The following is a 27,150-nucleotide window of genomic DNA, read 5'->3' as shown; positions in this document are numbered from 1 at the left end:
AGCAGTTATTTCACTCTTGCAAGAATTATTCCTTGAAAAGCATGTGCAATGGTACAGGTTTACAAATACATATACTTTTCAATCGAAATAAATGTGATACAATTAGTTCTCTTCATTCTTGTACAAAATATAACAGACGTAATGATGGTCTAAAACGTTTTACATCAAACATGAACTATTTTACAATTTGTATTTTTATTTTATGTTTTTTTTTTGTGTGTATTTTCCGTACTGTAATGAGTTTGACTCTTTAAAAAAAATTAGGACCGTAAATATCGCTGTTTGGAAAATCATACTACTAGCATTGTTTGAAGACACATTCGGTCCTGGAAAGTACATAAAGCAGAAGACGTTAGTTTACTGTAGATTTTTCACAGAACGTTACAATATGCAAACGTAAGGTTTTTAAGTTGACACGAGACCTATGTCTTTATCGATAATTCTTAATCGATAAGAACTTTCCTCTCATCCCCCCTTCTCCCGGTTTCTATTCAGATAGTTTGGCAAGCATCATGTAATTACATGGTGCACATAGTTTGTGAGACAAATTACCGAGTTACGGAAACACAAGGACTCAAGAAAGGGACAAATATCTGCGGCATGGTGTCATTACGAGTTACACCAAGCTCTGAGTTTACGAGAATGTAAGACACGTTAGTTGTAGCATATATTCTATATAAATTCCCTATTACGATCAGTGGGATCTTCAAACTGGCAGAAGTACCATTTTATGAGTTATTTAGTTGCAATATTTACTAGAACGAAATAAGAAGACTTGTTCCATAGGCGAAGTCCTTAAAGCGTTTGCATGTGTGTGGACAATATTAAAAAGCTATCCATTAAATATTAAGTAAGGTTAAACAAATAATGGTATGAATAATCTTTTCTTGACGGCCGATCAAAGCAGACAAATACCAAGAACATCGCAAGAAAATATGTCACAATTCTTTGAAGGAGAAAGACGTCAAACCACAATTAATCACGTTCTTATCTTGCATGACGAGTCCCTCGTTTGCTAAGTCCTAGGAGACATTATGAAAATTCGGACAATTAAGTATGATTAATCGTGCGTGGGAAATGAGTTCCATTTGTTTTATTAAGTCTCCTGAGATGCATGCCTTGTATAATGTATAACTACATCAATGAGATTTTCCTTACTTGCTATGCACTAGACTTTATGCCAGTTCCCAGATGGATGCGCGATTTATTATAGTTCGCACAGATGTAGTTTATAATCTTATGTGGCCATAACAACCAGGAATGCATCAACTGAGCAAATACTGTGCCATTTGTGAGCTTAGTGCTCCCTTAACTTGGCATTATTACATGACTGCTTTCCTTCAGCTGCCAGTATAATCGGATAGAAATCATCTGCAGTGGCTGGACAATAGTTTGTGTAAATAATGTCATGTGTAAATAATGTACTGTGTACAATCACACATTTGGATATGCCATAACTGCCTGTTGTAGCAGCTGAAAGGGTTTATTAATCATTATGCAATTGTAAATGTTGCCGGATTGTTCTTCAATCAGATTAAGAACGAGACACTCTAAATTATACAATTCTTATTACAGCGCTCACGAGATCTATCATAACAAATATTAGCAAAAAGTCAATTTTTAACCGTATATTGCATGATCTGCACGATAAATAGCATTTCTAATGATACAAAATTATTTGAAATAGACCTTACGTCAGACGTTTTTTTAAAAAACATCAGAACACACTACTGAACCATAATGCTAAAGATAAAAAAATACTACATCGACCAAAGAAAAACATCGTTATGTGAGCGCTCTCCAAATCCATTTATAGTTTGTCTGTGAACACTGGAATGTACATTATGCTCTAAGTTGGTTCATGTGTTATAAGTAAGATTGGTACCAGTTCGCTTTAGACCTCAAACAGTATATCCATCGACTGTGCAATTTTTATTCTCCATAGGTGTTCCAGAGGGGAAATTGATAATCTAAATGACCAAAATGAAATATATTTGTCTCTTTTCTTTAATAATGGTTTTCCGGTTTGAGTCACATATAAGGTTTAATGGATTCGTCCATACGTCAAAATATGTCACTGAGCCAATAGTGGTGACAAATCTAGTATAACAGGATTGCTACGGAAGCCAATTCAATTCGACTGATTAAATACCAAAATTGCTCAAGCTCTAATTCCATCATTTTAAGACCGATGCTGCTAGAGCAATAGGAACAACAACAAAAAAACAAAAAAAAAAAAACAAAAAAAAAGATTTCTTCCGTTGATTTTAACAGTTGTCCAAACAATTTCTAACTCTCTATATTGTAATGGCACTCGCCGTATATTTAATGACTGTAACTGTATACAATGCATTCTGCACTGCTAATGAAGGTGAGGTAACTAGACAAAACGCGATATGTATTGAGTGTTAGCTATGCCATAACTGAAACCAAAGCAAATATTCCTATTGCTGTTTTATGGTCTTCTCCATACAGTTATTGGACACCACTTGATCACTGTCTAAATTTTAACTGTATGTGAACTGTGAAATCTATATTTATGCATACTGTTTGTGTTGGAGGCAATTGTATTTTACAAACGAGAAAGGATATAAACATTATTCTCTGTTTATTTAGTGATGAAATAAGATGAAAAACAGATGAAATATAACGTATAGGACAGATGAAATAAGATGTATCCATTAGACAGATGAAGTAATATATATCAGACAGAGGAAATAAGATGTAACATCAAACATATCAAAAAATATGTAACCATCAAACAGATGAAAAATATGTAAGCATCAAACAGATGAAAAATATGTAACCATCAAACAGATGAAATAAGATGTATCCATCATACAGATGAAATAAGATTATCATCATACAGATGAAATAATAGGTATAGGACAGAGGAAGTAAGATGTATCATCAGACAGATGAAATAAGATTATCATCAGACAGATGAAATAATATATATCGGACAGAGGAAATACGAAGTATCGTCAGGCAGATATAAGATGCATAGGACAGATGTTTAAGATGATTACTAAATACTAAAAGAAAAGTTTTCATCGTGGCGATGAAATTAAATTTTAACATTTCCTTACACTAAAAGCGAAAAGTGATTGGCATAAGATATCAAATTTCAGCGATAGCCTGTTTTCCAAGGCATCGATTGACTCAGGCAAAATATTCATTTTACTGATTAAAGTACTATAATTTTGCAAGTCGTATCTCTCTCTATTCTTTGGCAATTTTTGCAAATTATAGATCACCACTCAGAGAGAGAGAGAGAGGGAGAGAGAGAGAGAGAGAGAGTATTTTTGACCTTTAGACGAACCGAGGAGTAGGCTAGGACTGTACAGGGTTTATTATGTGCATGTACAATGAAAATTCGTAGATTGGGAACACCTTGACATTTTCCTTAATCAGACAAAGAGTTGACAGATCCAAATAAATATGTCCCTGAGGCTGCAGACGTATTCGAAAAGTCATTTGAAGAAAAGATACACTAAAATGAGTATTATCTACGTAGGCAATAAACTCTCGCCTCTGACAATTGTACAGTACAAAATATTTCTTTGCCTACATCGGCTTCCTTGACGGAGTGCACAAAACAAACATACATGTCTTAAATACCCTTACAAATAAGTTTGCTATTGTTTTGGTTTTCTTCTTCTGATAATAGCCTACTCCTAAGAGGACATTTCAAATGTAAATGGTGGTCCTGGGTGGCAGAACGGTCTAAGGTGCTCGCCTTTACAGATCACTAAAATCCCATCTCTGCGTGTGGAAGAAAGCTTGCCATCAGCCTCCCGTGATTACTTTCAGGTCCTTTTATGAATATAACAGTAAAGCGAATATGAAATAAACACACTAAAACTGTCAAAGAGATATATTACAGTCGTGCCGTTAGGCCTAGTTAATAAGACATTGAAGAAAAAAATGCGTTTAAAGGTACAACTACTTCAGCCGAAATAATCTTTCATCAAAGATCTTGATAAAATTAGTAAATAATGTTTAAAGTTAGGAATGTTTGAATTTTAAAGAGGGCGTACTTCATCACTACATACATATATAACATACATATATAAGAAGGGATCTATCACCACTTCCCTTTGTCGCGGTTGCGAACACCGGCCGAGTCATGGCAAAGACTTATAAAAAAATAATACTAACAGCTGTCTTGCTTGGCGCTGAACATTTAGAGGTAAGTGTAAGACTGGTCGACCCCGTGTGAGGATAATGTGACTGGGTTGAATATGATGGTACATGTCTGCGGCTTGATGGCCAGTGCTAGACATCACTATAAACTGCCACACTGCAGACATCGTAGCGATATGACTAATATTGTTAAAGCAGCAAAATAAAACATCAGCAACAACAACCCCAAAAACCAACAAAACCTCCACCCCCCCCCCCCCAAAAAAAAACCGCATAAAAACACAACACCAACACACCTGCTAATATATTACTCGAATTAGCACAGGATGAATCCCTGATGACAATTTTTTGCTGAAGTCTATTGGTATGTATATTTTATTGTTGAATTTAAAAGCGTATTCACCCTATTAACATAATTTCAATGACCGAAAGATAAATAACCATATACGTTACATAATGTAGCAATGCACGTTATTTATTACATACCTTCATAGGTAATTGTTACTAACCAAAAAGCATGATGTGCCTATTTTCAATATTAGACCATATTTAAGCATGTATGTACGATTATCTACCAAATGTCTCTCTATTCGTATTAAAGTTCTATTCAATCGATACACTTCTTCGTCCAGTTTTACGGGATTAGGTCAGCAGTTTTGTTCTGCCTGAGACATCAAGATTACACGCCTGCATTATGAATGCCCGAATGCCTCCCTAATAACAACATTCCATTACGACAGTTTAGACAATGTCTCTTGTGATGTTCAGTTCCACCATATCATTTGCCTTTCTTTGAGTATTCGTGCCTAGCAATATCTTTTGCCTATAATACATACAATTTACTTAACTCCACTATTAATACATCCGGTTAAATTTTCGGTGCTTGCATCAAGTATATGCGATAAAGACCATTAACACGAACAAAACTGTGATTGCATTCCATTAGTATCATGGACATTGACCGCTACGGTGGCTTAAATGGTTAGAGCATCCGCCTCGGATGTGGGAGGCCGCGGGTTCGAACCTCGGCCGAGTCATATTAAATACTTTACAGCTACGTTAAAAATCGAAATCACGCATAATCACATCATGGGCATTGAGATCCTGTCCAAAAACGATCTCACGAGTAAAACAGAGACATCGGTGCTTGCTTAGAAATCTAACAATGGTAACGGTTTTTTAAAAGAAAAAATTATTTGGATCATTACTGCAAAGTTTATCAACAATCGCTCTATGGGCTCAGGGACGTAGAATCAACACGATGCATACTCCGTAAAAAGCTACTGATGGAGGCAACTGTTTTGTTCGTCCTGCAATGCAATACACACTGATGTCTCTGACATTTTGAAAGCGTTAGGTTTACATCAAACATTCGTAATTTACCAATTTCGGCCTCTATTAGCTATATGTGGGAATGCCAAAACATTTTTGGTATAACCAAGGATGCTCGTGTGACTTTTAACGCTATTAATATATGCCCGCATACCATCCGCAACCTGCAGTGCACAATAAAGCTAGTTGGTACTGGACGCTGACGTAATCCTTTGATAGAACAAATACCATACTGTTTTCAGAGTATATGTATCACACTGGACAGCGAAATAAATAAAAACTGACCACTTGTGTATGATAAACAATTACTGACATCTGACAAATTTTCTTCGCAATATGCCAATGAGATACCTACAAACTAATTACTAAATTCAATGATTGAGCCTAAATGACTGCCAAGAAATTTATAGTTTTTTGCATCTCAGGAAACAAAACGTCAGATGACAAATTTGTATGACTAATTGACTTACGATTCACTTTGTTTTCGTTTTAAACAGAGTAACATTAGAATCATCAATTCAAAATAATAATTAATCTATAAACACAACAAATAATCTAACCTCAATTCAAAGGAAAATAAATGCTGTGTAAGTGAACACATCCACGAAATGGAACATCTTAGTAAGGCCAGCCATATAAACTATGCTTAAAAAATGTCGGAACTGGGATTATTTAGCTTGGTATAGCTCTGGCATTCTTCAAAGATCTGCTTGATGTACGTAGTTTTTTCAAAATAACGTAAAGACACGCAGTATGTATGTATGTGTGTGTGTGTGTGTATGTGTGTGTATATATATATATAGATAGATAGAGAGAGAGATCTATATATATACATATGCATACACCCCCCACCCCGTATATATATATATATATATATATATATATATATATATATATATATATATATATGCATACACACACATATATTTATATATATGCATACACACACATATATTTATATATATGCATACACACACACACACACACACACACATATATATATATATATATATATATATATATATATATATATATATATATATATATATATATATATATATATATATATATATATATATATATATATATATATATATATATATATATATTGAAAACTGATCACCTTTGCCCTGGTAATACTAAAGAGAATGAATTTTGCGTAATGTTTTCACAATAAATTTGTGATTACCATTATAATGATGCCTACCGCGTAAGACTGATACAAAGGGACAACAATATGTAACACAGGTAACTTACAAACATTATGACTATAAATTGGTATGTATGTATCAATATAATTGATTTTTGTAATGCAAAACTTTTGCAAATAATGAGTTATCAGCATGCGTATAACTAATTGAACAGCAATGCACGTAATAATAAAGAGAAATTAACAAAAAAGAAAATATTATTGCATATCGTGCTGTATTTATGCATGCATCAGTTTTTCCGCTATACTGTCTTTTCTAACTCTCTCTAACTCTAGTCAGACAACAGATATATTTAGCATGTTCCTTCTGTTACGACAGGCTGTCGAAAAAACGCGAAGAACAGCTGCGGCTGTTTTTCAGGGTTTATTAGATGATATATGTCTTGAAAAAAGATGGCGAATTAATGATTGCCATGACAGTAATATTACACTTCCATATTAGTGAAGTTATATTGTAAATTACTCTTTTGCATGCATCATTGTACAATTTTCAATTAGATCTTTCATCTGTATATCATACGCTGTATTTATGGAACGATAAATATGTTTGGTAACATCTGCACATTGATAGCTGTATTCTTGGAATGATGACGTGTGTGGAAACTCTATAACTACGCACTGTATTTGTGGAATGATAACACGTGTAGCAAGTCTGCATAAAACGCATTGTATCTGTGGAATGATAACATGTGTAGCAATTCTGCATATTACGCACTGTATTTATGGAATGATAACTTTTATGTGGCAATATGTGGTTATATCTAAATATCATTTTATTACATGCAATTTTTACGATTACAGGATAACTTACCTATAATGATAACGAAAAGACAGACGTTGTGTGTGTGTGTGTGTGTGTGTGTGTGTGTGAGTGTGTGTGTGATTTGGATTTTTAACGTATCTTTAACAATTTTTCAGTCAAATCGCTACGATGTCTGCAGTGTGACAGTTTATAGTGATGTCTAGCACTGGGGCATCATGCCGCAGACATGTAGCATGATGTCCTACCCATACACATTATCCTGACACCAGGCCGATCAGTCCTAACGCTAACATCTTAATGCTGAGCGCCAAGCGAGGCATCTGTTAGTGCCAGTTTTGTAAGTCTTTGGGATGAATCGGTCGGGGAACGAACCCACGACCTACTGCATCAGAGGTTGAAGCAATAACCACTAGGCCACCGGAGCGGTTGACAGAATTAGTAACAATTCAGTTAGAACATAAATGCGCATAACAAAGGGGTTGTCTTTCCATTCATTATGAATATGTTTTGCGCTGATGATGTGGGGGAAACTTGGCATGAATATTCTTTCCTCCAGGTTGCACGTTGTCATGTATACGTGTGAGATATAAAAAAAAATACGTGGTTTTCTGATGGGTATATATAACAATGGACGGAATGACTGGAACAAGACTTTGTAAGACTTCAACAAGGTTTGAATGACAGAGACTGTTTCTATAAATTGGGTTATATGCAGGTTACAAGAAATCGCCAAAGTATGATAGCGCTATTCCTTTTAAAATGAAATTTCGAGCCATTTAATCCTCGGGGAAACTAATTTTCTTGCTGAAGAATTAGGTTTGTAAAGGGTTACTAAAGGTGTACTAAGGGAACAGTTTACACCTGTCATTGTGTTGGAATTGTTAAACAAGAATGGTCTCGAGAATCCTACGATAGGTCTATGGAATTATTCCAGATACGCTACCTTAACCCAAATATGCCACATTTGCAAAAACTCAGATCTTTCTCATACATTTTCGTCATCTTTGATAATAGCTACTTTGGATGATGATGGATATTTTTGCCAATAAATTCATATTACTTCATACCATTGCTCATTATATGGGCAATACACACAATTTGCCAAAAAAAATGCATTAAGTATATTAGTAAAACATTTCCCAATAAAAAATACACATTAATTACAATGCTTGTACATCCCTGTCAAATTAAAAAATTTATAAGTTTTTTCTTCCTGTCTTTGTGTCGGAAACAATTCATCACGGTGTCATCACAATAAAGGGAATGCAGTGTTATTTTCCCTTTTTTATAGTACCAAATGTTGATTGAGTAGTGCGTGCACAAAATATATAGTAACCCTGTCAGATGCTTTGATTTTTGCAAGTTGGACATTTTCCCTTCACATTAATGTTTAAAAAAGTCCGATCCTGCAGTGGAGTATATTTTGATCCCTGTTTATAGTACAAATCAATTACCATGTGTGTTCTTTTCCCTCTCAAGAATTCCCGAAGAGATCTCAGGCTGAAGTGTACTAACGCGATGAAAATCGTTATCAATGGAATATGGAACACTGATTGTGAAATTCAATAATTAGTTGAAGTAGTCAGTGCTAGCTGGACAATCCTCAGAACTGCAAATGGTCCATTACTTACGGCATGGCTGCCGCTATTAGGTAGAACCAAAGTAAGTAGAACTGTCAGATATGTCCGAATAAAGAAGGAGAGTTATATATCAATTACTGGCAATTTATTAATGATAGTGTTCAGTTACGATATATGTCCAATAATCTGGTGCGATCGTTGATTAGGTTACTTTTCCATTCTGAACAAAATAGGTTCTTTAATTTATTTTAATGGTCAATCTATATTTACAGTTCCATATAGGGTTAAGCTCTATATGCATTTCTTTTTATGGTCAAACTCTATTTACATTTCCTTGAATGGCTAAGCTCTATTTATATTTCCTTTTATGGTCAAGTGCTATTTACATTTCCTTTTCTGGTCGTGCTCTATTTACATTTCCTTTATCATTTTATGGTTAAGCTTTATATACATTTTATTTTATGGTCAACTTTTATTTATATTTCTTTTTATGGTCAAGCTCTATTTACATAGAAAAAAATCGGCGGGATTATGATTGTTCAATTTCGGCTCTGACATTTCTAGGCCAATGGAACTTACATATTTCAAATATTTTCTTAAATGTGAAAGAATGTTATCTTAAAATCTTTACGCTTCTTGGTCGTAATTTCGGGAAAATGTTTGATCAGAATGAGTAACAGGAAAATAAATTACATTATTAATGAGATGCAGATAGTTGATATCGATTTATTTTATTATAATTGCGCATGTGTACCAGGCATTTTCAAAACGCACTTTGTCGGGCTAAAATCCATCACGCGAGACTGCAATAGAAGCTGCAAAAGAACTATTTCTGCCAGGATTTTTCCATGTTTCTAGCTAGATGCCCAAACACATTTACGCATTTGCAAATATATCGCCCCAAGAATTTCTGATTTATTCTATTTTTGCAAATTGATATTTTCATTTTGTTTTTGGCCATAGTAACTCCTAAACCATATAATGGTAACGGTTTTGAATCATATGATGCGCAACTAAATCTGGATAGAGTTCGTGTACACTGCTGATTAAGATCACCGAAAAGATGAGTTAGTGGAGACATGTGGTTCCTACATTCCGCTAATTACCTTTCGACATATATTCATGTGCTCTTCTTGCGAATGTTGGCAAATTCATTAAAAACAGTTAACTACTGACCTGTTATTTATTTCCTGCGTTTCGTTGTTGTTTTTTTTGTGTAACTATTTGTAATTAGAATAATTGAACTTCATATTTCTGCTGGATTCATATAAACAGGAAGCTTACAAATAAATTGATTCAATACCATGCATATAAGGCATCGCTTAGCTAGGGCGGTGCATATTCCAGCATCATGGCATTTCGAATCATACAAAACATAACGTTCATTTCACAAATAACCTGACTGCCGCTACTAATGTTTTTCCGAGATGATTAATATTGTTCATTAACTTACATAATCCTCTGAAGTAAAACACACAGTGGTAGTTACATTGCTTCGTAAGCATTCGATTTTATGTATTACTACGCAAACAAACCAGAAATTTGCGATTGCCCCAATTAAGTTTTCTGTGTAAAGAAACTATTAAATGTTCATTGGTTTCCCTTCTGATGACCTACTAAACAACTTAAAATGTAATTGGTACTTTGGGGAATGAATCCATTCTAACATCAACCAAACTAACTCAAACTCAGACTGAAGTCGTTTTGTAGGGAACACGTAAAGCATTGTGTCGAGAAAAATCTTTTCTTCATGTCTTTCACAAACAAAAGACACTCTTTGAGTTATTTTATTAAGGTGGCGCTCTACAGTTTCGTATTCTGCATAAGGTTAGGATTTTAAAGAAAAAGAATTTCCCTGGCTTTCCTCACTGGTTATACTGGCTATTTAAAAAAGACCTTGTATATCTTAGGTATAATGCAAAGAACCTTTAATTCCCTTTATTTTGGTGTATGATTGATGGGTGTACTATGGGTTATAGAGTATACAGCTTGGCCGTACTTCAGATGTGCACCTTTCAAAAACGTGCTAGCTCTACTTGGTCATTTTCACTTCCTGAAATTCAGAGGTAAATTGTATAAAAAAGAGCCGATAACGTTTTTTTACATTTTATATATTTGGTAATTCATTCATTGCACTTTCAGAAGCTGGTATTGTCTAGTCTGGCAAAATTCATTTTCCTTATTTTAATAGCTGCTATGTATAGTGTACTTTAGACTAATTCAGGCTGATTTTTTAACACAAGGGAGCAGTCATTTTAGTTAGCAGTGTGCTTAAATCATGTAAAATTTCCAAAAGTACAATATCCAAAAGAAATATCAGCCGCATTACATTAATGTAGCATAGAGGTATGCCAACATTCTCTCCATTGTGCATGTTTTAAATGTGAACTACTTCACCTTACATACGTCACTCTCTCAAAAGTACATATTATCTGGTGAGCGCCCCCTAAAATAATCGAGTAAGATGCTAGGATATTTCCCACTTGGGACAAGTAAGTAAATTAACCCTATATTTCTGACGTTTAGCTTATTAAGAATCATTATGATGAACTCATATACAGTGCCAAATATGACGTTAATAATCTGAGATAGAACCGTGTCGTTCAAGGCCAAATATAAAGTTCATGATCTGAGATAGAACAATGTCGTTCAGGGCCAAATATAACGTTAACGATCTGAGATAGAACAATGTCATTCAGGGCCAAATATGACGTTAACGATCTGAGATAGAACAATGTCATTCAGGGCCAAATATGACGTTAACGATCTGAGATAGAACCGAGTCATTCAAGGCCAAATATGACGTTAACGATCTGAGATAAAACCATGTCATTCAAGGCCAAATATGACGTTAACGATCTGAGATAAAACCATGTCATTCAATGCCAAATATGACGTTAATGATCTGAGATAGAATCATGTCGTTCAAGGCCAGATATGACGTTAATGATCGGAGACAGAACCGTGACATCAAGAGCCAAATATGACGTTAAAGAAATATAAAATAAAGACAAAGAGGGAAAACACTTCCTTTCAGCATTTAACAAACATATCGTCACCACAAGATATTTTTTTTACATGCAAATATTAGAATATTTGACAGACTTTTAAGTAGGAAACAGCCATAATTTGCATAAGATTGCGATACCGAGCGTTATAAAATAATAGTCTGAACTGTATTTATACATGTGCATTTTGTGTCTTAAATCCGATAGATTTAGAACAATGTAAGATACTTTCACCATCCTAATGTACGTAAAGTTGTGTGCGTCAGAAAAATGCAAAAATATCTGTTCAACCATGATCATATATAAGTGAAAAGGTTGGGTCGTTGTCTAAATAGAGACCGTGATGAAATAGCCATAAAATCGCCACTTTCATGTGGGACACACTCACATACATAGAAAAGTTAATATCAAAATAAAATCTTGCGACTTCTCTACACAAGTAGGAATGAGGACTGTCTTAGAAATGTCGAGCCCCTTTAAAGGATTGGCGTAGAACGTTTATGACTTAGACCTTTTGCTAATTTACGGGCAAACTTCTGAAGGAAGACCTTTTTATGCATCATCGAAAGGGTCATTGTTTCAGGCGATCAAACAGTTAAATAAACATTTTATTTACACACCAAAATATCAAATTTATTACAAGAAACAAATTAATTTAACTCACAGACACTGTGAACGCAACGTGATATCACGGGGTGATTTTATTGGTGCTTCACATGCTGTGTTGTTTTTGTGTATTAATTAGTGTAATAATTTGTCAAAGTACCAATACAAAATGTTCGTTGATTGTGACGACTGAGCAAATCCGAATTCGTATATTTTTATGTGGAGTTAATACAAAATTCAGCCATGGAAAGTTTAGTTTAATATTGAATAATCCGCACTGAAAATATGGTTGAAGCATGATTTCAGGATCTACATTTGTTCGAACAAGCCATTTTTTTCTGAACTGTGTTTTTATTCAGTTACAAATTAAATTCACTTCTACCACGTACCAAAGAGAACCATGACAATTTTTTTAAATTTCCAACACTCATATAATGCTATATATTTCATATAAAGGTGCATGACGGTACCAACTAGACTGAAAAGTATTTGGTTATTTTCTAGGGAACTGCGATTTCAGTACTGAAGTGGAAAAGATGTCGTCCAACACACCAAAGCTTTAGGATTTCAGTAGAATCATGCTTATGATTTGTAATATAAATAGTTTGATCCTATTTGAGATTTTTATAGGTCTTCCTTTATGATTTCACTAACTTATGATTTTATTTACAGTGCGTCCTTATTTTCGATTATCTGTCAGGCTAATTCCTAATAGAAAAGAAATTGCCTCGGCAAGTATGCAACAGACAGAATAATCATAGACGACCAACACTACTCTCTTACATTGCTTTAGCCGAGTCAATTTTAGATTTTTTTTGTCGTGCTTCAGCTATGAAAATTCATTACCGTAATCTAATTGATTGCTTGAGAAGGGACTGTAGCCTTGGGATATCAATAATGTCCTTCGTAAATTTGCGTACTTTGCTAAAATAAATTGAATCCTCATTTCATTTACATATTTGCGGTGCAAAAAGGAAAGATGTATGTGACATCAATTTGATGCAATTTTCCGTTACGGGATTCTAATTAGTTTTTGTTCCTGAAATATAGGCTCGTAAAATATTATTACGCCGTTACAAAGAGAAGTGTACATTTATATTATTATAAAAATAAAAAACCCTTAACTGAAGACCAAAAATAATATAAGCATTAATTGTTTATCTTTTTTATTCTGATTCCTTTCCCTTAAATCTTCGAGACAATCTTCACTGTACGACTGTTGTATTCAAGTACAGAATTATAGAATATAATTATTATAGTATTTTCTTTGAAGTGAAACCTTCACTGTTAATGCGAATTCCCTATGGATTTTTGCTAACAAAACGATTAGAAAGTTAACAAAAATATATTTAAAAAAAACAAAGGAAAGAGGATAACTGTATAAATTTATCAATAAAAGGGAACACAAAGCAGTTATCAACATATAAGAACTATATGCAACAGGTTCTACAATCAAATCGCATTTAAAAATAACATTAGTGGTAAAAACGGACCCACTTTGACCGAAGTATTTTACAAAACGATCAGAAAGTTTAAAAAAATATAATAAAAAACAAAAGAAAGAGGATAACTAAAAATTTGTCAATAAAAGGGAACACAAAGCAGTTATCAACATATAAGAACTATATATTCCACTCAAATGATGTTCTTTAATGTAACGACAGTACAAACTCCATTTAAGATATTTGCAAGTGGATACCCCAGGGATCTTATGGTAACAGGTTCGACAATTAAAACGCATTTAAAAATAACATTTTTCAAAGAAAGCTGCTAAAATGTACATTAGTGGTAAAAACAAAACTACTTTGACCGAAGTATTTCATACATCACCTTGCAAATACATATTTCTATAAACGTATTTGCACTTCACCACCTTGCGGATTTCTGTAAACGTACTTGCACTTCATCACCTTACAACCACAGATCTATATAAACGTACTTACACTTCATTACCTTACAAACACAAATTTCTATAAACGTATTTGCACTTCATCACCTTGCACAAATTTCTATAAACGTACTTGCACTTCATCACCTTGCACAGATTTCTATAAACGTAATTGCACTTCATCACCTTGCACAGATTTTATATAAACGTATTTGCACTTCATCACCTTACAAACACAGATTTCTATAAACGTAATTGCACTTCATTACCTTACAAATACAGATTTCTATAAACGTAATTGCACTTCATTACCTTACAAATACAGATTTCTATAAACGTACTTGCACTTCATCACCTTACAAATACAGATTTCTATAAACGTAATTGCACTTCATTACCTTACAAATACAGATTTCTATAAACGTAATTGCACTTCATTACCTTACAAATACAGATTTCTATAAACGTAATTGCACTTCATTACCTTACAAATACAGATTTCTATAAACGTACTTGCACTTCATCACCTTACAAATACAGATTTCTATAAACGTAATTGCACTTCATTACCTTACAAATACAGATTTCTATAAACGTAATTGCACTTCATTACCTTACAAATACAGATTTCTATAAACGTAATTGCACTTCATTACCTTACAAATACAGATTTCTATAAACGTAATTGCACTTCATTACCTTACAAACACAGATTTATATAAACGTACTTGCACTTCATCACCTTACAAACACAGATTTCTATAAACATACTTGCAGTTCATCACCTTACAAACACAGATTTCTATAAACATACTTGCAGTTCATCACCTTACAAACACAGATTTATATAAACATACTTGCAGTTCATCACCTTACAAATGCAGATTTCTTAAAACATACCCGCACTTCATCACCTTACAAATACAGATGTCTATAAAGTTACATGCACTTCATCACCTTATAAATACAGATGTCTATAAAGTTATCTGCACTTCATCACCTTATAAATACAGACGTCTATAAACTTACCTGCACTTCATCACCTTACAAATACATATATCTATAAAGTTATCTGCACTTCATCACCTTAAAAATACAGATGTCTATAAAGTTACCTGCACTTCATCACCTTATAAATACAGATGTCTATAAACTTACCTGCACTTCCAAGGCGTGATATGCTAAAATGAGTCCAAGAAGTATCACAGTCGAGACGGTTATTAGAGACTTGAGCACTATGGAGGGAAAAGATTCCTGAAAGGAAAGACAGAACATTTCTGTTTCGTATTTTCTAAAGCAATACTGATGCTAGATCACAAACTGTCTTAGAACCATATATATATATATATATATATATATATATATATATATATATATATATATATATATATATATATATATATATATATATATATATATATATATATATATATATATATATATATATATATATATATATATATAAATATATATAACATGTTGAAGCGCATATCAACACATGAGAATAAAACTAAGGCATAGAAAGTAAATTAAAAATGTACCAACGGTAATAATATAAGACACTGAAAGTCATTGATCTTGCAGTAGCAAATGCAATACATTGCCATTTATGCGAGGTCTGACACAATAGCAGATATAATACACCGTCATTTATGTGAGGTCTGTAACAGCAAATGCAATACATCGTAGTCTATGTAAAGTCTGTTTAGAAACTGTAATTGATGTGAGAAATGTTACAGTAGCAAATTGTAGATGAAGCAAAAAGAAAGTAAATAAACAATACAAATAGTGTTCTGGATGAGCTAAATGATGACCTTGAAACAAATGGCAAATCATGCGGTATTGCCTTCCTTCTACTTTATTTTATTATGTTACTCTATATCCTGAACTCGTTTGTTTCAGTTAGCGCATATCTTTTGTGCTCGAGATTTCAAGACCAGACAAATACACGCCTAGAGAAATCAAAATCAGCATGTAAAAGACTGGCGTAAAAGAACACAGCAACGTTAATACTGAGTATTAAATATGCTTCATAGCAATGTTCATACTGAGTATTAAATATGCTTCATATCAATGTTCATACTGAGTATTAAATATACTTCATAGCAATGTTCATACTGAGTATTAAATATACTTCATAACAATGTTCATACTGAGTATTAAATATACTTCATAACTAATATAGGAAGATTACTTTTAGTTAACAATATTCAATTGTTTTATATTTTCATACATATGATATTTGATAGTTAATTCGTTCAATGAAGAGCAAGTGGTATATACCTCACTCATATTTAGAATAAAAGAAATATACACTTTGAGGTGTACATGGACCATTTCCTAGAAAGTTGTATTGAATGGCTACAACCACGCTACTTGCAAACCCAAATGATGATTTTATATAATGTTTGGATATCAAGACATGACCTTTCAGGATCTACGACGGAATTCTTAAGTCGTTCAGTTATTTCCAATATTAAATCTTCTCAGGGATGTTAGGAAACTACAAAATGAAGTTGATATCACAATGGTTTCTATTGTCTGATCTATTTTTGAGTATATGTCATTGCGAATTTTTTTCTCTCCAGGAACACGTTTTATAAAGGTTTGCATTCAAGCGTAATATGACACGTTCCTATAATATTTCACTGTCATATAAGCATCGTATCAAGATTTATGCAAATTAGACTGCGCGTTTCTTTAAACGAATCTTAATGGAAAAGGGTTTCACTAAACTTTTAAATGTTATTAGGCATTCCTGGTTGAAATAGATTGACATATACTGTATTGGGATGATTCATCCAACAGATCCGCACATGCAGGAGGAGGTGTTATCGCTAAATCTATTCATATTGTTGTTGTTGTTGTAGGGTTTAACGCCATTTTTCAGCACACGATAGGCCATATATGGCGGCCAGTATCAATGGTGGAGGAAGAACCCGGGAAAACCCCGGAAAGAACCACCGACCCACGAGAAGCTACTGGCAAGCTTTCTCACATACCCACATTGGCTGAATCCGAGACTCGAACCCACGCAGACAGAGGTGAGATGGCAGTGGTCCGTAACGGACAGCGCTTTAGACCACTCGGCCACTCGGGGCCCCCCATTCATATTGTCGATGGCTATATATTGCCAGTGTTCATATAAAGGCGCGACTCTGTGGTAGTATGCAACACAGCAACTCTCGCTATGGCAGTATGGAACACCACAGCGCAATAAATCACGCCATTACACGACCAGATAACACACTTTTGCGTTTTATATAGGTTAAGAAAGTGTTCGGTATCAATTTAGTTAAGAACGAATCTAACTAGCTACACAGGTCCATATTTGGAGGAGTCATAATACCAAAGGCAACCAGTCAATATGAACTCAATAGTGTTTAGGCGTCCTCTTATTGCTTTTCTGCTTGAGTACTTGAATTATGTTTGCATTCAGCGAACTGCGTGTGTACAGTACACTCCATGTCTCCTTTCCCTTCATTGTGGACGTGATGCTATTAATAGACACTGCCAAAGACGTATGGCGGGGGAGCACGAGATGACATGGCCTTGCAGGTGTTTCTAATTAATGTTACATTTGTATCCGCTTGATTCTGCCAGAATTATTGCTACGAGAATAAAAAGTGTTGATGACTATTCGTACGCTGAGAATTCAACATGAGCAAATCAACTGTCACGATACACAACTTGGAAAGCATCACAGAAAGTCCCCTGAAACCTGTTACCGAAAGGAACCAGTTACTTGACGTTTTATATAAAACTGGCGATAGTGGTGCAACAAATGCAGACAAAACAAACCCATTATTTGACGCTCTATATAAAACCGGCGATAGTTGTGCAATTGATGCAGATGAGCATTACTTAGGTCCTGGAATCGTCTGGAGTAAAAGCAAATATTATAGAACAAAAGAAGTAAACTACTTAGGTCTAGCCATCAACATAAAAGTTGCACACAATATTGCAGTAATTTATCAGTTTGGGTCATTTGAAGACAGTGCTTCGATATTGATCTAAGCAACGCTATTCGGAAGCTGAGTGCCAGTGAGAAATGATTTGAAACAATTTATGTGATGCGAAAATTGCCATCGCCCTTAAATTATTTTAATATTGGGATTTTAATTGATATTTGCTGAATCATACTATGTAGAGTGTAGGTGAAGTATTTGATTAAAGTTTATGCCTGTCTAAAATATGGGTTAAATTCTCGGCCATATGACATACAATTCTTTCCAATAATGGGTGCTTTCAGACCAACCATATTACTTTCCATGAACATTACATGTTTTGTTTTTATGCATTACAATATCGGTAAAATCATGGTATACAATCCTAACTAATGGCAGCAAAGTTAAACATCAAGATAAAATATCAAGATATACAGATACTGTCAGAAACAGTTCTGATCATAATCACTTTTGGTCTCATTGGATAGCTTTGTATTTTGACACCACCACCCCAAGTTTTAAGGTAGAATGCATGAACCTAATTATCACAATCCTAGCATTTATAAATTCACACGGAAGCTAAATCTGTAATGTGGTTTACATTTACTTTGCGTTAGGCTTGGAAATGGGTTGGCTTGTTGGTGACTGCCTGTCACAGTTAGACGAGCATTGGATATCAAATGCGCAACTTGTTCTGCAAATGAGCAGCTGACTTGGCTTACGTATTTACGTGTGTCTGCCCCATATGTAAATATCTAAAAATCTAGATGGTTGAAAGGTGATGAAAAGTATAATTTGTTATAGTACTAGTGAACTTTATTCATGCACAAGGCACATACTGATTCTTTTAGCTGCCTTGTCACAGGAAAATATTCAAAAATGAATATAAAAAAGAGGGGTTGGCGGCAGTGTTGGTTCAGTATAAAAGCCACCAGTTGCATTAGGAATTAACCTGACTGTCGCAGTCAAAATCTCACATGCATGCTTTCAACAAAAATCATTAGTTTGTTTTTATTTGTATCTTCAGTGTAAAATTATTCTCATTTTTCTGCAATAGGTCATTGTCGGACGAAAAGTCCCCAGAGAATCTGTCCAGTGAGACCTAAGTCAAACTCTTAGGTGTCAAGATGCCGGCTTCGAAAGCATGGCTATTTTTATCCTTACAGGAAAGCATTGAAGCAATTAGTTTGCTGGATGTTGGAAAAAGTAGTTGTGCTATTTCAGAAGAAAAGAAATCACCTTTTGTGCTAGTGTGACCTGTATAGTTATATATCTTCATCTATTTTCACCAGATAAACTATCCAGTGAGACTTTAAACCGCCAGTGCACAAAATCAAATATTGGCTGAATTTACTCTTACAGCGGTTCAGCTTGACGAAGATTAGCTTTACCTGACACACACGGTTGGTAGTGTATATGCTGATGTGCGGAGGTCATTTAATTATTACTTTTATTTAAGCCAGAATTGTTTGAATTGCTTCCCATCGTAGAAGGACATTTTTTTTTTTACCCTCTGTTCGTTTAGTGGTTATACGGGCAGTCGAACATAATACTATACCAAATTTTGCCCTGTCTGACATGAACAAAATATTCTAGACTGAATAATTCGTTTGAATGAACAAATATTACTCAACGAGTATAAAAGACTTTGCTTATTTACTCCTAATCAGGCTCATAGAAAACTCTGTTCATGACGTCAATCAATTTAAGAAAAACAATTTGTTCGGTAACTTGTATCAAGAGGCTATATCAGTAGCCAACAATATCCAATAACGTTCAATTGCATTCCATATTTACGAGCAAATGCACCATTATGTTCCACAATATGCCCATGATATACATCTACCAGTATTTTTACAATGATCCTAACAGTTTTTTTTATTCTATTTAACTCACATTATGTAAATATAGGGATTAGTCTACGATTTTGCATGTACCAGACATCGGTTATGTGTTTGAAATAGACTATATGGAACACAATAGTCTTGGTCGTCAGCCATTGTCTCCATGTATTTCTTTGTTGAAGCATTTTGACTTTGGTCTTACGAGTCACTGGTACCTGCTTGATGGTTAATATTTGGACTTTAAGGCGTAAAGGACGTGAGATCAATAAACAATTTGGCAATCGAAAGGCAAAACATTGTTATTACAGTTTCATATTGTCTTGCTCCATCGTGTATTTGAATACAGTTTAATTACCCTTTCATATTGCTTTGATACATCGTGTATTCGAATACATTGTAATTACAGTTTCAAAATGCCTGGATCCATCGTGTATTCGAATACATTGTAATTACAGTTTCATAATGCTTTGATCCATCGTGTATTCGAATACATTTTTATTACAGTTTCATATTGCCTTGATCCGTCATGTATTTAAATACATTGTTATTACAGTTTCATAGTGCCTTGATCTATCGTGTATTCGAATACATTATTATTACAGTTTCATATTGTCTTGCTCCATCGTGTATTCAAATACAGTTTAATTACCCTTTCATATTGCTTTGATACATCGTGTATTCGAATATATTGTAATTACAGTTTCATAATGCCTTGATCCATCGTGTATTCGAATAAATTGTTATTACAGTTTCATATTGCCTTGATCCATCGTGTATTTGAATACATTGTTATTACAGTTTCATAGTGCCTTAATCTATCGTGTATTCGAATACATTGTTATTACAGTTTTATATTGCTTTGATACAATGTGTATTCAAAATACTTTTTGTTAAATATCAAATCTGATCTTCAAACTCTTTTTCAGCCGTTTTCTGCTTCAGAGCGACATCGGGTGACATTCCATTAGAGTGTCCAATTCTGGCGGTCTTTCTATTCAAGTATAACCTATTCATGAAAATTAGTTTTTGAACGACACAAATTTACAATTGTATGTGCAGTTAGGTTCTCCAAGGATGTGGAACTTGTGTGCGCATTTTGAAAGGGTATTTCCAATGAATGACCTTGAAGGATTTTAAAAGGACAATGAGTCGATCTAAAGTAGTTTTGTTGTTGTGTTTGATTTCATGGAATGCTTTGTGTTTTCCACACTCGAAGTGAATGTGGTTTGTTTGTTTTACAAATATTCTGAAAAACGATACTGGCTCAGGGCGTGATATCGGCCTTTTACAGGTCCATAAATTGTTTATTTACTACGCGATATTGGATAATCTCGAATAAATTTTTTTGGCGCAAGTGCGTGCGAAATCAAACGATTAATGTTCAGTATCATGAAAGCCGCAATATGATTGACTTATCAGGTGAATATAATGAATTCCAAATGATATCTTTTCACATCTCGATAAAACGAAACTAACGGAATCAGAGTTTTTAAACCTGACTTTATTCTGAGATTGATTGGTGAACCTTGTAAAAACTATCTCCTACATTTCAATATGGAATACCATTAGCACTAAGTGCTATCAAATAACTGGATCTCTCATTACCACAAAGAATAGATACGTTTAGGTAACACTGGATCTGTTCATGCAATTATTTTTTATTCGTTTCAAGGAAAAGGGCACTACATGAATGAGAAAGCACTGACAACGAATTATTCATCCTCATCTGGCTTTGAGAGCTCTTTTCCATTGCTTTAATGCATTACGACTTAGCAAACCTAGTCGCTTTAAAACGCTTAGAATGCCAATATGCAGAGGCCAGTTATTAGCCAGGAAACTCAACTAAATTAAAGAAATAACTCTAATGTCTCACATTTGTCAATATCAGCACAATACATTGCTCATGGATTAGTTTGCAATATCCATTCTGTGCATCGCGGCTACAAAACAAAATTAAACAAATTCATACAAATATAAATAGATTAAATAAATAAATAACCTTTTCGGCAAAGCACAGTCCTTGATCGAAATTGGTTAATTTGTCGATAAATTTCAAAACACAGACATTGCATTGTTGTCATCCAGGTAAAATGACAGTCTCGGATTTTTATGTTAGTAATCTTAACTAACAAGTACAAGGGTAATTCATGGATGCTATAAGCTTCGAATGTTAACGATTCATCCATACAAATAGTCATTTTGTACCGAGAATATAGAAACAATGCCTCGACACCTTTATGAATGTAGATACTCTGAAGAGCCTGACAAGTATAACTAATACTGTAAAATCCTGACAATGATTACAACTAATACTGTAAAATCCTGACAATGATTACAACTAATACTGTAAAATCCTGATAATGAGTATCATTAATACTGTAAAATCTTGATAATGAATTTCATCAATACTGTAAAATCAAGATAATGAGTATCCCTAATACTGTAAAATCCTGATAATGAGTATCATTAATACTGTAAAATCAATATAATGAGTATCACTAATACTGTAAAATCAAGATAATGAGTATCATTAACATTATAAAATCAAGATAATGAGTGTCACTAATACTGTAAAATCAAGATAATGAGTATCACTAATGCTGTAAAATCAAGATAATGAGTATCACTAATACTGTAAAATCAAGCTAATGAGTATCACTAATACTGTAAACTCAAGATAATGAGTATCATTAATACTGTAAAATCTTGATAATGAGTTTCACTAATACTGTAAAATCAAGATAAGGAGTATCATTAATACTGTAAAATCCTGATAATGAGTATCACTAATACTGTAAAATCAATATAAACAGTTTCATTAATACTGTAAAATCAAGATAATGAGTATCACTAATACTGTAAAATCCTGATAATGAGTATCATTAATACTGTAAAATCAAGATAATGAGTATCATTAACATTGTAAAATCCTGATAAGGAGTATCACTAATACTGTAAAATCCAGATAATGAGTATCAATAATACTGTAAAATCTTGATAATGAGTATCATTAATACTGTAAATTCAAGATAATGAGTATCATTAATACTGTAAAATCTTGATCATGAGTTTCATGAATACTGTAAAATCCAGATAATGAGTATCACTAATGTTGTAAAATCAAGATAATGAGTATCACTAATACTGTAAAATCAAGATAATGAGTATCATTAATACTGTAAAATCTTGATAATGAGTATCACTTTACTGTAAAATTAAGATAATGAGCGCTTTTATTTAACTTTTAAATTAACATGCATATTTTTGAAAAGAGTTATAAAACGATATGCACATTTATGAGTTTTTCTTTTCTAATATACCTTGCAACTGGTCTGAATTAACTCAATATAAAAATTACTTGTTTGTATTACAATAATCCCTGTGAAAAAGGCAAAGTGGGAAGAAAATCATTTTGTAAGTTTTTAAATCTAATTTTTGTGTATGCATTATTGCTACGTGCAAACGGAAATCTTGTGGCAAGCCTAAACTGGCAACAAATAAAATTAAATAACTTCTTTTGGGTTCGTAAGTCATACGTTTTATTCAGATATATCTGACATTATGCCCATCTCCGTCCTGATGCCATCTCGGACCTCATGAGATGTTTTTATTATATGGAGAGTTATGTTTCGAACTTAAATAAATTTGACGTTATAGGATAAATTTTATATAGACGAGTTATTCTGATTTTGTTCTGAGATAGTCACCACCATAATGATATCATACTTTGCGGCTGCTACAGGCAGAGAGAAATCCTAACAAATTTAAAACCAGAACGGTCTATCTATAACAATACTTCTTTCACATTTAGATACAAGAACACTATTGAACTGCTAGTTAGTTTCACATTACACACTCAAGATACAACTGTTAAAGCTCAGGAGTGTTTCTGTTGAAAGGTCATTCGTACTTTCTGGACAACGATAGCCTCCGTAATTGACATTAATAATTCCCCAGGGACCAAGACTCGCTTGCCTTGTGTTGTAACGGATATTAAGAATTCATCATGGTCCAAGACTCTCTTACCTTGTGTTATAACAGGCATTAAGAATTCACCAAGGACTAAATTTCGCTTGCCGAGTTTTGAGTACTCACCATGGTCCAAGAAAAGATCAATGTCTACTAACACAATATTACGCGTTTCCATTTTAGTTTTCCTTTCAAACAAAAAGTAAAACCCAGATGCTTTACGAACAGGTGTAATCCATCAGGTGTAATCCATCAGGTATAATCCATCGGGTGTGGATAAAATTTACAGAAAATATAACAAGTGTTTGAATATCTTGAATCTGTCAAATAGAATTAAGTTTTTATTCTGTAACTAAAATTGAAGAACTTTCTTTTTAGATACACAGACACAATATTTTGTAACACTGTCTCTATGAAATTACTTTGCTTTCTTACATTTTAAATGAAGTGTGGAGTCATTTGTCTCTTTTTGTAAATATGATATGTTTTGTATGCATTTTAAATTACGTTTGCGTAATATATTTTGGGGGGCTCGTGCAATGTCGGGATAAAAGCTCATTAGAGTTCGATTGTTTTATTCATGCGTGTATCGTGTCTTACACATATTATTCTCTGTTGATCACCTGAGAAGTCAGAAACTGAATTGTCACTTAGATTTCCTTATTATATTGTGCCCTGTTGGTAAGTAAAACCCGCAAAAACTAAAGTCTGACACGTAGTTTTCCTTACTTTGCTTTCTTACATTTTAAATTAAGTGTGGAGTCGTTTTGTCTCTCTTTTAAATATGATATGTTTTGTATGCATTTTAAATTACGTTTACATAATATATTTTTGGGGACTCGTGCAATGTCGGGATAAAAGCTCATACAAATTCCCATTGACATACTTTTGCAGTTCTGCAACCAAAATCGAAGAACTTTCATTTTAGACACTTAGAAAAATATTTCGTAAGATTGTCTCTTTGAAAATACTTTGCCTTCTTATGTTTTAAATTAAGTGTGGTGTCATATGTTATTGTAAATATATGTTTTGTATGCATTTCATATTATGCTTACGTAACATATGTTTAGGGACTTGTGCAATGTCGGGATAAAAGCTCATTAGAGTTATTTTGTTTTATTCATGTTTATATCTCCTAATTAATGTGATGAGTTTGATATATTATCGATACTGCTTGTTAACCAATGTACGCTAATTTTTAAAATATAAATATTTTGATTTTAAATACATTGATGTGCAAATTAGTAGAAGATGAATATTCGATTTTCAATTAACTGCCTTGCTCATGGTGTGTATCCCTATGTATCCTCTGAAACTATTCTTTCCTTCTGTGTCACTGTTGACGGGAAGCTTCGCTGTCTTCTACTTAGGTGCCTTCCATTGGCAAGTGTTGTAATAATAATAATAATAATAATGCCTTGACTCCAGAAACACCAGACAATGGCCCTCTTATAAACGCATCCCAAAATATTTTCACCTTTTCTCCTCAAACTTTATCACTTTTCGAAGGCTTTCACCGATTTTATGGAATGCGTTACATTTTACACAGTAGATAATGATGTGTATATGATGCTGAATGTGATATATTGCTAAACATGAAGTCAATCTAATAGTTTTCGATGTTTTGAATGTGTTAAAAAATGATGAAAAGTGATAACGTAGGACCTAATGTCAGATGAAATCTATTTCGCGTCCTCGTTTTCCGTTGACCTTTCAAACATTTTGCGTTGATCAATTTATGCAACGGGTCATGCAAAGGCAAATTCTAATTACTCTAAGAAAAATAGATAAGAAATTTATTTTTTATTTTTAAAAATCATAGTCAGCATATATCCACGATTCAGTCAGGGTTTTGTGTCATGCATGTTTGGAATGAATAATTTGCATATAAATAAAATATATATATCAATTTTCCATTCGTTACGATGTAACACTGTGTTTTGTGTCATTCAAATCTCTTGTCCCATTTCTCTCATAAGATGATCCCAAAAGTCATCATTTTCTGTTTACGTAGGAAGCTTTGGTATTAATTATGGCGGGTATTTAAAAATGGCGCGAATCATGTCTGCGTTGGTTCAATTGATTCCTTAAGGACTCACAATACTAATTCAGTTCCCATAGTAAACCTATGCAAACACAATGATATTAAAAAATCAATAATTTACATTTCTGTGTGCTCATGATCAAACCAATATTTATCAGTATATATGAAACCTGGATGTCAGCATTGTTGTAGAGAAAAGGATATAAGCCGTGGCATTTTCTGGACCTTCTTTGAAACACGTGCATTCAATTCCGCACCAAAGAGGTGATCATTTCAACAATGATTGTTACAAACTGTTAAAGGACTGAAACTCCATCAATAAAACAATGCCTCTATTTTTTTCAGTTACAACTAAGATAAACTCTCAAAATATTCTTTTACCTAAAAAAAATAATTTACATTATTAACCAATCCTGGCCAGACAAACCCTTTATACTCTATTTTATGTTCACCCATATCCAGGCTGGTTCCCATTTTTCCATATAATTAGTACCGTGTGTCCTTAAGAGGTCAAATTAATTTCCATATGAAGATCGAACTTATAACCCACAGATAGAATAAACACAACAAATAGTCTTTAAGATAAATTTATGATTCAAGAGACATTTTATTTTGCCTGAAAGGTTCTGTTGTGTGAATCAAACAGTAAAAATCTATCTCATCAAACGAAAGCATATATATCCAGCATCCAAAGTCAATGATCAGACATCAAGGAAAGCAATTTTTCGTGATATCATTTGCATGGTAGAATTCAATAAGGGGCCAAGATAACGTGTAGCGGTCGATGGATCATCGTACGCCGAGTAGCACGGC

The 27,150-nt window shown here is 33.6% G+C and overlaps 1 protein-coding gene across 1 annotated transcript in view; it reads right to left on the bottom strand.

Moving 5' to 3' along the window:
* LOC149801867 (small conductance calcium-activated potassium channel protein 1-like) overlaps nucleotides 1-27,150 on the bottom strand; it is a 227,334-nt gene that overhangs the window by 107,610 nt on the left and 92,574 nt on the right. The window contains exon 2 of the mRNA XM_089956237.1: nucleotides 15,692-15,787. Within this exon, the coding sequence (XP_089812363.1) occupies nucleotides 15,692-15,787 (96 nt within the window). The remainder of the gene's footprint in view (nucleotides 1-15,691; nucleotides 15,788-27,150) is intronic.

The sequence above is a fragment of the Sinohyriopsis cumingii genome, chromosome 4, assembly GCF_028554795.1.
Source record: "Sinohyriopsis cumingii isolate HCF-2022 chromosome 4, ASM2855479v2, whole genome shotgun sequence".
NCBI classification, from domain to species: Eukaryota; Metazoa; Mollusca; class Bivalvia; order Unionida; family Unionidae; genus Sinohyriopsis; species Sinohyriopsis cumingii.
The sequence above is the reverse complement of the archived record's forward strand: the minus strand, read 5'-3'. Positions and strand labels throughout refer to the sequence as shown.